At 52.7% G+C, this 12,155-nt stretch overlaps 5 protein-coding genes across 5 annotated transcripts; 4 read left to right on the top strand and 1 right to left on the bottom strand.

Moving 5' to 3' along the window:
* PG994_009225 (ethylene receptor) lies at positions 1 to 4,404 on the top strand (the record flags this gene model as incomplete). Its single annotated transcript, XM_066860634.1, has 5 exons — positions 1 to 567; positions 600 to 2,256; positions 2,316 to 2,539; positions 2,602 to 3,527; positions 3,585 to 4,404. 5 exons carry the CDS (start codon positions 1 to 3, stop codon positions 4,402 to 4,404), a joined length of 4,194 nt encoding a protein of 1,397 aa, XP_066714223.1.
* Positions 4,405 to 5,365: 961 nt separating this feature from the next.
* On the top strand, positions 5,366 to 5,761 carry PG994_009226 (uncharacterized protein; the record flags this gene model as incomplete). Its single annotated transcript, XM_066860635.1, has 1 exon — positions 5,366 to 5,761. The coding sequence occupies one exon, from the start codon at positions 5,366 to 5,368 to the stop codon at positions 5,759 to 5,761; it is 396 nt and encodes a 131-aa protein (XP_066714224.1).
* A 1,866-nt stretch (positions 5,762 to 7,627) lies between these two features.
* On the top strand, positions 7,628 to 8,731 carry PG994_009227 (Glucose-6-phosphate 1-epimerase; the record flags this gene model as incomplete). Its single annotated transcript, XM_066860636.1, has 2 exons — positions 7,628 to 7,885; positions 8,042 to 8,731. 2 exons carry the CDS (start codon positions 7,628 to 7,630, stop codon positions 8,729 to 8,731), a joined length of 948 nt encoding a protein of 315 aa, XP_066714225.1.
* Positions 8,732 to 9,172: 441 nt separating this feature from the next.
* Positions 9,173 to 9,620, bottom strand: PG994_009228 (uncharacterized protein; the record flags this gene model as incomplete). Its single annotated transcript, XM_066860637.1, has 2 exons — positions 9,173 to 9,271; positions 9,348 to 9,620. The coding sequence occupies 2 exons, from the start codon at positions 9,618 to 9,620 to the stop codon at positions 9,173 to 9,175; spliced, it is 372 nt and encodes a 123-aa protein (XP_066714226.1).
* Positions 9,621 to 10,340: 720 nt separating this feature from the next.
* On the top strand, positions 10,341 to 11,768 carry PG994_009229 (3-deoxy-7-phosphoheptulonate synthase; the record flags this gene model as incomplete). The annotated part of the gene is made up of 1 exon (XM_066860638.1): positions 10,341 to 11,768. One exon carries the CDS (start codon positions 10,341 to 10,343, stop codon positions 11,766 to 11,768), a length of 1,428 nt encoding a protein of 475 aa, XP_066714227.1.
* Between the last annotated feature and the right edge of the window lie 387 nt (positions 11,769 to 12,155).

The following is a 12,155-nucleotide window of genomic DNA, read 5'->3' on the forward strand; positions in this document are numbered from 1 at the left end:
ATGGCACCCGAACATCCTCCCTTACGTGCCCACAATACCGGCCACACGCGCTCGTCGAGCCCGGGACCGATGGCCTTGGAACCTTCGCCCTTTTGCGATCCGCTGTCGACCCCGTTGCCAGATTCTTCGCCTCCAGATGAGAACATTCAACCACGCGCACGTCGGTTACCCGATATCACACGGAGTCAGGACGGAGCGCTGGCAGCCATGAACACGAATCGTTCCTTGCGAGACACGCCAATCATGTCCCCCAAGAGTAGAAGATCGGCGTCGGCAAGTCCCTTTAGACTATCGATGCCCTACATCTCCCCCGGACAGCTCGCCTTCTCCACGATGCAATACTTACCCGTTCCTCTACTGGTCTTAAACAACCTCAAGACCGTGGTCTTGGCAAACGAAGCGATGGGCAGGCTGCTAGGGATGAACGGCGAGTCGGCTGACTTTGCAGACGATTGCCCGACGGCTTTCGAAAGACTTCGCGGCCAGACCTTACCCCAAGTTGGTGTTGACATGCTACAAGATGGCCGGCCTGTATGGGTATCGTGGGAATCGTTGCTGGACTCGTTAGTGGGCGAGATGCATGCCAAACGGACTAGCAGTTCTCCCTCCGCAAGTCCGGTGCTGGTCGAGATGACGCAACTCCAAGCGCAAAAGATACCAAGGCAGACGATGCCGTTCCCAGCACACCAGATAATGGCATTGGTAACGAGAATCATGGGCTCTCTGGCTTTGCCAGTTCGAACTCGCCGAGTCCCAACTCGGTCATTGAAGTTGTGGTCACATCTGGCAGGCCAATCCATACAGCCACGAAAAAGTCAGCCAACCAAGTTTACGCGAAAATGATAGTCACTATATTCGAAATCGAGGATAATCAGACGTACTTTATCTTGACATTCACCAGCACCGAGAGCGCTGCGACACAGCCACCTCCGCCACGAAAATCGGTAGCTCGTCCATCAATGTCGGTTCTGGAGGCCGCTGAGCGCAGGACTATTTCTAACTCAAACCCACCTCCGGCTGGTTCAGGCCACGACTCCGGATCGCCGCTTTATAGGGTCAGCCCAAGCGCTGTTTCCATGTCGTCCAGTCCTTTCCCACCTTTGGGTCCTCCATCAAGAACGTCGCTTAGCAGTACGCCAACCCTACTCCAAAAAATGACAACCATCAAAGATGCGCTCTTGGACAATACGCAAATGCCTATTCTGGGCATGTGGAAGGATGGCAGTGCTCCTGTCATGAACGCAGCTGCGAGAGAACTCTTTGTAGACCCAAATGAGGTCGATGGCGAATATGGGGTAGCGGTTGATGTACTACCGAAGTGGGAAGTTTATGACGAGACTTTCACCTATAAATTTGATTATTCCGAGTTCCCCATAGCTGTCCTTCTCAGGACAGGGAAACCGTTTTCGAGTATGCGAGTCGGCATGCGACACCCGCGAAAGGAGAAGAAGATTGTTTTTGATGTTCTTGGCGAGATCATCAAGGACACTACAACGGGAGAAATGCTGGCGGCAGTTATAACATGTCGGGATGTCACATCCATGGCTCAAGAAATCACGGACATCAAACAGCTGGACGAGGAGCGGTTTGCACTAATCTGCAATACAATGCCCCAAATGGTATGGTCCACAAATGCGGAAGGGATGCACGATTTCTTTAACAGTCGTTGGTACGACTATACGGGATTGAATCCCGACACCTCGCTGGGGCTTGGATGGAAGAATCCATTTCATCCCGACGATATGCCCTTGACTACTCGGAAGTGGAAGCATAGCTTGGCTACGGGCGACCCATATGTCACCGAGTATCGGTGCCGGAGCAAGGATGGCGAGTGGAGGTGGATGCTTGGTCGCGCACTACCCCTGAGGAATAAGCATACCGGAGAGATTGAGAAATGGTACGGCACTTGCACTGATGTGCACGAGAGTCTCGAGGCAAAGCTTGAAGCCAAGCAAATGCGACAACAGCTTCTCAGCGTGCTCTCTCATGCTCAAACCACCATTTTCTCGGTGGACCGGGAGGGCAAAATCACTATGATCGAGGGCGCTCTCATCTGGAATGGAATCAAAGACGGCACCATCGACAATGAAGACGATTCTAGGGACGGATCGAGATACATAGGGAAGGGCGTTGACGATGTCTTCAGTGACCTCAGCACACGAGCTGGAAAAGGCGATATCCCTGGCTTCTTGAAGCCGGTTAAAGAATTGCTTGCAGGAAAGAGGATGAAGGAGATGGTCCAGGAACATGAGATAGGTGCGTCGCTTCCTCCGTGTCCATCCTCCGGGCCACTTGACACTAACAATTGTTCACAGACTCACACTTCTTCCGGACCCGTTTCATCCCAACGTTCTCCAAGAAACAGGCAGGCCAATCTGGGTCTCGAGTGGAATCTGTCATTGGAGTTATCATGGATGTGACAGAACTGAAGGAGCGCGAACTAGACATCAAGGCCCAAGCTAAGGAGAAGAAGCAGCTTCTGGCAAACGAAGCAGCCGCAAAAGAGGCAAGCCGTCTGAAGAGCCAGTTTCTTGCGAATGTAAGTCCTGCTCGGCCGCTGTCCTACTCACGTATAGATTGCTTATTTCTGTCCCGGCGTAGATGTCCCACGAAATCCGCACGCCCATTACTGGTGTCATTGGTATGGCTGAACTTCTGCTTGATTGTCCCCTTGGCGAGGAGCAAAGAGACTACGCGGAGAACATCATTCGGTCGGCCAATGCATTACTCACCGTCATAAACGACATTTTGGATTTTTCCAAGGTCGAAAGCGGCCGTCTCGACATTGAGGAAGTGCAGTTTTCTCTGTCAGTAGTCGTCCATGATGTGTCAAAGATGCTGGGCTTCGCTGCCGAAAGAAAGAACCTCGCTTTCCACTCGGATGTGTCTCAGGACATAGCCGATGATCTGGTCGTGCTGGGCGATCCTGGGCGTGTCCGGCAAATTATCACCAATCTCTTGACGAACAGTATCAAGTTCACGAGTGCAGGCTTCGTCAAATTTTCCGTTTGGAAGGAGAAGGAAACACCCGACAACATCGAAATCAAGTTTGTAGTGGAGGACTCCGGCATAGGCATTGATGAAGAAGTTCGCAGGCGCCTCTTCAAGCCTTTCAGTCAAGGCGACCCCTCAACAGCACGGAAGTTTGGTGGCACGGGTCTGGGCCTGACGATATCGAAGAATCTACTGGACTTAATGCGAGGTCGAATCTCACTCGAATCGAAGAATGGAAACGGTACCACCGCGACATTCTGGATTCCTTTCAACAAACCACAAAGCCCACAAGGAAATACACTGATGGAGGTTGGGTTTCTTCCAGATAGGCTGCAGTCAGAATTCAGTGTTTCATGCACAAGCTCCGAATACGAAAATGCCCTCCAAACTCCGCCCGGAGAGTTGCTCAACGGCTCGGTGGATAAAAGTAGATCACCCTTACGAAACAGCCTTGTATCCGCAATACAGTCGGGCGAGGAAGACATGCCGATGTCGGAACGAGCGAACATCAATGTTCTTGTCGTGGAAGATAAGTGAGTATATTGATCTTCGGTTGTCTGCCCTCTATACCGAACTGACGCGTATCGCAGTGCTATAAACCAACAGATTGCTACGAAGACCATAAAAAAGCTGGGATTCAAGGTCAATGCTGCATGGAACGGCAAAGAAGCCCTCGAATTCCTCGACGCCTCTCAAGAAGGCAAATTTGACAAACCTGACATAATTTTGATGGATGTCCAGATGCCCGTCATCGACGGCTACAAGTGCACTCATATTCTTCGACATCACCTTCCTTATAGAGCCTTTTCCCGCGACGTACCGATAGTGGCCATGACTGCTTCGGCGATTCAGGGTGACCGGGAAAAATGCACCAAAGCAGGTATGGACGATTACCTCGCCAAACCGGTCAAAAGCAAAATACTAGAGAAGATGCTCGTCCGATGGAGCAAACGCGGAAGGCGACCCACGCCGGTTAAGAACGACTCGCAACTATCGGTATCTAATTGCTCAGAGGAGGGCGACAATTGTGTCAGTGTCAACATACCACGATTTGGGTTGGACGATGCCGACGCCGATACGGCTACACCAGATGAACGATCGTCAGCTGCTGAGCTGGACACATCAGAAGAGGAGCGACTCAACCTGTTAACACCAAAGCCACTTACGCGAAATGGCTCCCATGATGTCACGACGTTTCCTTTTGGTAACATGAACAACATTTCCGTTCCACAATCGTCTAGACAACTCGACCCGGCCGAGTTGGCAATGCAACTTCGTGATGACAAATTGCTTGACGCTGCGGGCGGAAAGACGCTACCACTCGCCAGCCCATTACCAGAGGGTGACTCCTTAACGGAGGAAAACATAGGGAAACTGGAGAACGAAGCCACAAAACCCCGGTCGAAGTGAGGGTTTGGCCAGAATCGGAAGAATCGGACTAAGGGGGAGAGTTCAGGTGTTACGGATTCATTACCATAACACTGGGGAGGGCGGCGGCTCCCTGGACGACGCGACTACGCCTCATTCTCACGCCGACTACCCTTTGATTTTCTTTGATTTACACTCATGACTCATTAAAATTGCGCGGTTCAAATCGTTCGGCGGGTTGGTTCTTTTTGTGAGAATGATTTTCTTCTTCTTCCGTATTATACCATGACTTGATGAACATAGCGAACATGGCGTACATAAAAACAGGGACTAAATGGTGTCGGTCGCCAAGGGCATGGACGGGGTTCACACGGATTTATACCCTTGGGAGGAAACTACATTACCCCTTATTAGAGGGAGTTAGGGTATACATAATGGGTACATTCGACATTATTCGACATTGGGATGCTCGCATCCAGGGGCAAGGCAAGCTTTGTATGTATTGCATGGAGAAGAGACAAGACTTTTACTATCACCAGCTGATGCTTTGGTCATGATTGCTCGTTCAGCACAGCGTACCAAGTGTCGGCTCATACGTGGTAGATGGACGTGAGCCATAACTAGCAGATCACATACTTTACCTTAGAACTGTGTATGACATTGGTGAGGCCACAACTTCCAGCATCAGCAACAGCGGCCTGAGGTGCGAATGGGAACAGGCTGGTTGTTTTCCCAGCATGCCTAGACGGTCTATGAATTCGATCATGATTTTATGTAATCTACTGTTCTCCGTGCTATTGTCAAGTTCAACAAACACCACCCATCTTCCCTCCCCCTCCCCCAGACGCACAACAGGCAAGGTGCAGCTGGCCACATCAGTCACTGGTCACGGATCCATAAGTAGGTACCCACTCACCTACTTCCGTTACGACATAAGAGTACTGGGCCAAATCAAGCCATGGCAAACGAATCTGCTGCAACCGTATCTGGGCAGACAAACACAATGTCGCCCGCTGGTTCTTCTGCCTATGTGCTTGACGACAGTAAGGAGGTAGTAGTGGATGACGGCAAGGAGGTCGCAGTGGATGACGGCAAGGAAGTGCTGGCTGATGCCGCGCGCCGCTCGATCCCTGATGCCCGCCGCGCGCCGAAGCCGTTGGCACGCTGGGCGGCGTCCGGCAGATCCCGGATCCACCAGACCTGGCGCAAGGGCGTCGCCAAAGCCCGCGGCCTGTCCTTCTCCTCGAGAAATGCGAGGACCGCTTCCTCGTCCACCCGGCGCGACGGCTTGGTCGCGCCGTACGTGCCGCCCGGCTTGTCGCAGCACCCGCCTCCTCGGAAACTGAGGAGTGCAGTGTTTGGGAGTTTCCGGGTATTCCGGGTACCAAGGGAAAACTAGTAGTAGTCAACATGTAGAGAATGCACTCTCCTCCCTCGAGATTATAGCACCGGGGAGGGACGGCGGTGGCGCCTTTCGTCCCCACTGCCACCTACTTGGCAACGGGGCTTGTGGGCCCCGGAGACGACAGAGGTTGCCTGCGGGGACATATCAGAGGAGGCGTCGTCGTCGGGTTCATCGGCGGTCTTCAACATTAATAGGAACATGGCGCGTGGCTCGACGGGGACAAAATGAAACAAATGATAAATTGACAATCTTTCGATATGTATCTGAGTAACAATATTGTACATGCGGTGGAAGAGCTAACCAGGAATATGAAAAGGGGGTAAATCGGCCTACTTACCTAGCTGGGGAATCGTTCGCTCAGCTATCCACAACATTCTCGTCTGAAGTGGTATGTACTACATTAAGGCATAGCGACGAAGCCTTCGTTCGGTGATCCTCAGTCCTTGATAGTCTGTCTTCCACCATGGACAAGTACATAGGCACCAGAGGCATAGGGCAGACCAGAAACGCATATCACGACGGAATGTTCCCGTGTTTCAAAAAATGTATACTGCTGTGATGTGTGCATTGTGTCGTGTGTTATGCTTTTCCAGGCTCAAACATTCAGCTAGGCCGCATGTTTGTAGATCCACTTCAATACTCTCTCTGCCTTGTTTCCCTTAGTAATCAGGTTTGTCGTGTAGTTATTTGTGCAACACATTATGGTCCACTGCAACTCAAATGCAGATATGCATGTGTTAAGAGACCCATCCATGTCTGTACCTACTTGTAGTAAACTAAGGGAGAAACTACCTAAGGTTTAGTTCAGGTACTTCTTGCCTTGCTGTGAAAGCTGGCATCATGCAGCATAGCAAGTTCGGTTGACAACCCTCATACCAAGCATTTATGAGGTGTCCATATACTAATAATGTATGTACTACTAATGCTGACATGCATACTGCTACTTGGGCAAGCCCGCCTAAATACGGGTCGACGCCGAAAGGCCCGCCGTGCCGTCGCCAGGACGTGCAGCTTGGCTTCGGACCAGTTGGAACTGCTGCAGCCTAGTGTATGGTCGTTGAGGTTGAGGTTGAGGTTGAGGACCGTCCGACCGGAGCACCCACACCCCTGCGCTGCAGATGGACGATGTACACTGCAGCAACCTGAAACAAGACGCAGAAGCTTCGTTGGTCGCACTGGACATGCTCGCTTACTACCTGGGCCATGATGCAACACGACACACGTTCACATGAGAGCCGAAACCCAAGAGAGAAATCGAGGGCGAGGAAACGAGGAAAGAGGGAATACAGGCATACCCTAAGAGACGACTACCCCGCCAATTCTGTTGCGTTACTATGGTTCATTGATGGTCATGTTGGTCGATTCTACTGTATTTATACTTACTTACTCTACTAGATTGCTCGGTGAGGTGCAACGCATGTTTCACCCTCGTTCAACTGAGACACCGTTTCTTTTACTTGTATCTGCCAACGTAATGTCTTAACCCGAAGCAAGGATACTTCTCCTGTTCCCCATCCAAAAAAAAAAAAAATACCCTTTTTCCAACACCCCTCCCTCTCCTTCTCTCTGTCCGCCTCTCCATCTGACAGTTCGATACAACATAACCAAAAGCCAAGGCAACCCCGCAGTCGCCGGACAGCTACCCCACCAAACATCCATCACAACCTAGCCTCCAGCACAAAGTAGGACCCTTTGTCCTGTCCCTCTGCCTGTCCGTCTATTCATCATTCAATCCAATCGGTTGCTCAAGTAAATTCGACTGCATTCTCAGCTCCCATTCATTGAAAGTCTTTGCTGGACTTTTGGCACTTCCACCTCACTAGATTCAAGCCCTCACTGCCGCGACAACCAACCACAACCATGGTTGACCGTCCTAACAAGCCCCAGGCGCTGGTGACCACGCCTGGCCTTCCCCCACAAGCTCAAGTCAACATCACACACAACAACTCTCGTGTCAGCGCCGTGCTGCCCTCGGGTGAGAGCATCGAGGTTCTGCTCCACGGTGCCACCGTAACCAGCTGGAAGGATCGTGCCGGCAACGAGCGTCTCTGGCTCAGCGAGGCCGCCAAACTCGATGGCTCCAAAGCTGTGAGAGGCGGTATCCCCCTGGTCTTCCCTGTACGTACCTTGTTCTCCCCCGGCTCTACCTTGTAATATGGCAATAGGTGGGATGAATTCCAGAACAGCCGAGGAAACGAGCTGTAATTGGAGTATTGTATTATTTTCCTTTTCAAGAAGACATGTGACTAATCAATCTTTCTTCTCCCGCCGCAGGTCTTCGGCACAGCGCCCGACCACGGGCCTACGTCCAAGCTTCCGCAACACGGTTTCGCCCGCAACTCCCGATGGGATTTCTTGGGCAAGTCGACGACCGAGTCATCCGGCCAGACCGACGCCTCGGTCAAGCTCGACTTTGGCCTTAGCACGGCTACGATTGACGACGAGGCCAAGAAGCTCTGGCCCTTCTCCTTCTCCCTCATATATAGTGTCACCTTGACGCCCGATGCTCTCCGAACCGGCATTGTCATCACCAACGACGGCGATCAGCCCTTTGAGTTCCAGACCCTGCTGCATACGTATTTCCGCATCGGCGACATCACTAAGGTCTCGGTCTCGGGACTTGAAGAGTCGGCCTATATCGACAAGGTGGATGGCGCAAAGGAAAAGCAACAAGCTGGAGATGTTAATATCGCCGGCGAGGTGGACCGCGTGTACCATCCAGCCAAGCCTTCGACGCCTGTCGTTGTATCGGAGAACGGCGAGGGCAAGTTCAGCATTGTCCGTGACAACCTTGGTGATGTAGTTGTCTGGAATCCCTGGGTTGAGAAAGCACAAGGCATGGGTGACTTTGCGCCCAAGGATGGCTATCGAAACATGATCTGCGTTGAGGCCGGTGCGGTTAAGGCCTGGACGAAACTGGAGGCTGGTGATGCGTACGAGGGTGGTCAGATCATCTCCGTCTGACGGGAAAGACCCCAGGGAAAAGCCATGATGTGATAACGATGGATCCGGGGCTGCTTGGCCGGAAAAATAAGACAGGAGGACCGAAGCGAGTCTTTCTTTTGAGGAAGCAGAATTTCCTACAGAAGATGGGACCCATAGCCAGGGACGACTCTTCAACAACTCATTTTGAGCTTTATGTATTTCAGCAAGCAGGACTCTTTGGTCATTTGCGGCTAATTAATGAGAATTAGACTCGCGAGCAAGATAAAAACAATGTTCTGAGACACTCCAACTCTCGTCGGCACCTGCCGGAACTCGATATCTTGAACCATTGTATATCTATTGGGTATTGCCATTGGACACATGTGTTGTAAATCAATATAACGCAAGAAAGAAACAACGCCGCCACATGCAGTCATAAGACATTCATTCCTAGTCCGTAGTCCTAAGCTTGCCTTTTCGTTATACAGCTATGGAGGCCTTCATAGCCTTAACTGCGTCGCCGTCGTGAGCTTTGAGCAGTTCTGTCGCCTTGGGTTTCGTGAGGTCGAGCTGGTCAACCTATCCCCGGATAACAAACATGACATTAGCAACCTGGCAATCTGCAGAGCAAGAAAGGAGACGAACAATGACATACCAACAAAGTCACGTCGGCAGCATCGACCTTGACCTTCTTCTGCACGGCGGCCTCGGGCTTCTTGGCCTCGCCGCCGAGGCTCTTCATGGCCTTGGAGGCGGCCTCCTGGTCGACGGCGGGGCTGCCGTTGGTGTCGTCACCACCATTGGCACCCATACTGGCCATGGCGGCGGCGGCCTTGCGGTCCTCGGCCGACTTGGCGGCTTGGACCTCATCTTCGACGTCGCCGGTGGTGGCGCCCTCGTGCAGGTTGCGGGGTTGGGGCTCAGCCATTTTGTTTGTGTGTGTGCGAGATGTGTAGGGGGTTGGTCACTCGTATTACTCGTATTACCGTAGCTTGCCGGAAAAAAAAACGAAAGGTTGGTGGTTAGAGTCGTAGTCGATTGGAACCGATTGCGGAGTGGTTTGCACGGATGGAGTGTAGAATGTCAATTCGTGTAATTGGGATGATACCTTTCAATGGGAGCTCTGGAGCTTGAATTAATCAAACCTTTGGCGGGGCACAAGGGCGCTTGTTACGGGACGGTACCTACATACCAAACTGCCCCTCCTTGTCCACCAAACCGCCCAAATTTACCCCTCCATCCACCCTGTAGCGGTCAAATCCATGCCTTTTTGGGCTGGCTGGACCAACTGACGTTATGTATCCTTTACAGCGGACGCGGACTACTCCGTAGCATCGGACTCATTCCAGATGACGGTTGACGGTTTGACTCATATCTCCCCTTCACTGTGCTTGCTCACTCTTACAGAGGAAAAACAAAGCACAAAAGCTATATTTAAGTACTATCTCGGCACAGCCCTTGGGTTCTTATGTGGTAACTTTCCGGATTCAAATAGAACTTTTTTTTTTATCTGGTACGCGATAGTCGAAAAGCTTTATTACTCCCTTAGGCTTGAGCTTTCGACGCGACATCAGCCCCCAGCTACATTACATAAAAGTGTGTAGCGAACTCAATTGAGAGTTGGGTTCCCAGAACTTCGAACGGCGAAATGAGTACAACAAACAGCACCAGCCATACCAATGGCAGCGAATCCGCCTCGGCCTGGTCACCCAGTTCCTGGAGGTCAAAGCCCGTCAAGCAATGCCCCAAATACCCGGATCTCAAGGCATTGCGCAAGGCCACCGCAGAGCTCGAGAAGCTCCCTCCCATCGTCCACCCCCACGAGATCAACAAGCTCAAGGAGAACCTGAGAGATGTAGCCCAGGGCAAGGCTTTCTTGCTGCAGGGAGGTGACTGCGCCGAGCTCTTTGACTACTGCCGCCAGGGCGCCATCGAGTCCAAGATCAAGCTGTTGCTGCAGATGAGTCTGGTCCTCATCTGGGGCGCCAACAAGAGGGTCGTCCGCATTGGCCGTATGGCCGGTCAGTATGCCAAGCCCCGTTCGAGCCCCACAGAGACGGTCGACGGGAAGCAAGTGCCTTCTTTCCGCGGTGACATCCTGAACGGGTACCATCTGGATGAGCGAGAGCTCGACCCTCAGAGACTGGTCAAGGCTTACAACCACTCCGCCGCGACCCTGAACTACGTCAGAGCCGCCCTGGCCTCGGGCATTGCTGATCTGCACCGGCCCCTTAACTGGGGGCTGGGCCACGTCAAGGACCCCGAGCTCAAAGCCAAGTACTCGGAAGCCGTGCGCTTCCTCACCGACATGATCCGCTTCAGCCACACCATCGGCGCCGACAAGAGCTCCGAGATCTCGACTGTCGATCTCTTCTCCAGCCACGAGGGCTTGCTGCTCGAGTACGAGGAGAGCCTGACCCGGCTGATGGAGAACCCGGCCTATGCCATCCCCGGCGAGGAGACCCGTATGGAGTACTACGACACCTCGGCCCACTTCGTCTGGATCGGCGACCGCACGCGCCAGATCGACCACGCCCACGTCGAGTTCTTCCGCGGCATCGCCAACCCCATCGGCATCAAGGTGGGGCCCACCACGCCCGTCTCGGACCTGCTGGAGCTGCTCCGCACCCTGAACCCGAGCCGCGAGGTCGGCAAGATCACGCTCATCACGCGCTACGGCGCCGACAAGGTGCGCGAGATCCTGCCGAACCACATCCGCGCCGTCGAGGGCAGCGAGTACAGGGGCTGCGTCATCTGGCAGTGCGACCCCATGCACGGCAACACGCGGTCGACCGAGTCGGGAGTCAAGACGCGCCGCTTCAACGACATCTTCTCGGAGCTGCAGGAGACCCTCCAGGTCCACCAGGACGAGGGCAGCTACCTCGGCGGCGTCCACCTCGAGCTCACGGGCGACGCCGTCACCGAGTGCGTCGGCGGCAGCGAGGGGCTCGACGAGGACGACCTCTCCACCAACTACACCAGCTTCTGCGACCCCCGCCTCAACGAGAAGCAGGCCCTCGAGCTCACCTTCCTCGTGGCGGACCACTTCCGGAAGGCGCGCGAAGACTTGAAGTAGAGAAAGAGAAAAAAAGAAAGTACATTTACTGGCGAAGAAAATGGGGTTTAAAGGGGAAATCTTGCATGGGAGTTCAGGCGCATCTACGTTGACTAAAAAAAAAGTTGGATAAATCAATTTCTATGCATTTCTCAACTGGAACATCCGCAGAAGAGCGAGCATATATGGGATGATTACAGTACACCAGTAGAATCCTTTATCCAATTCATTGAAAGCTATACAGTGGTCTTGCTGTGCCTGCGATGCACTCCGTGAGATTGTTCGGGGCTTTGATGCTTACCTCAGGCCAAAAGTAAACTAGAAGGCAATACAACACAGCTCAGGCTTTACAAGTTTGATGGATAGATAATGTTGCGAAATACCACAGCGGAATATATATAAGACGTT

The sequence above is a fragment of the Apiospora phragmitis genome (assembly GCF_038363925.1).
Source record: "Apiospora phragmitis strain CBS 135458 chromosome Unknown utg000008l:1.0-3514335.0:1.0-3519231.0, whole genome shotgun sequence".
In the NCBI taxonomy this organism is placed as follows: Eukaryota; Fungi; Ascomycota; class Sordariomycetes; order Amphisphaeriales; family Apiosporaceae; genus Apiospora; species Apiospora phragmitis.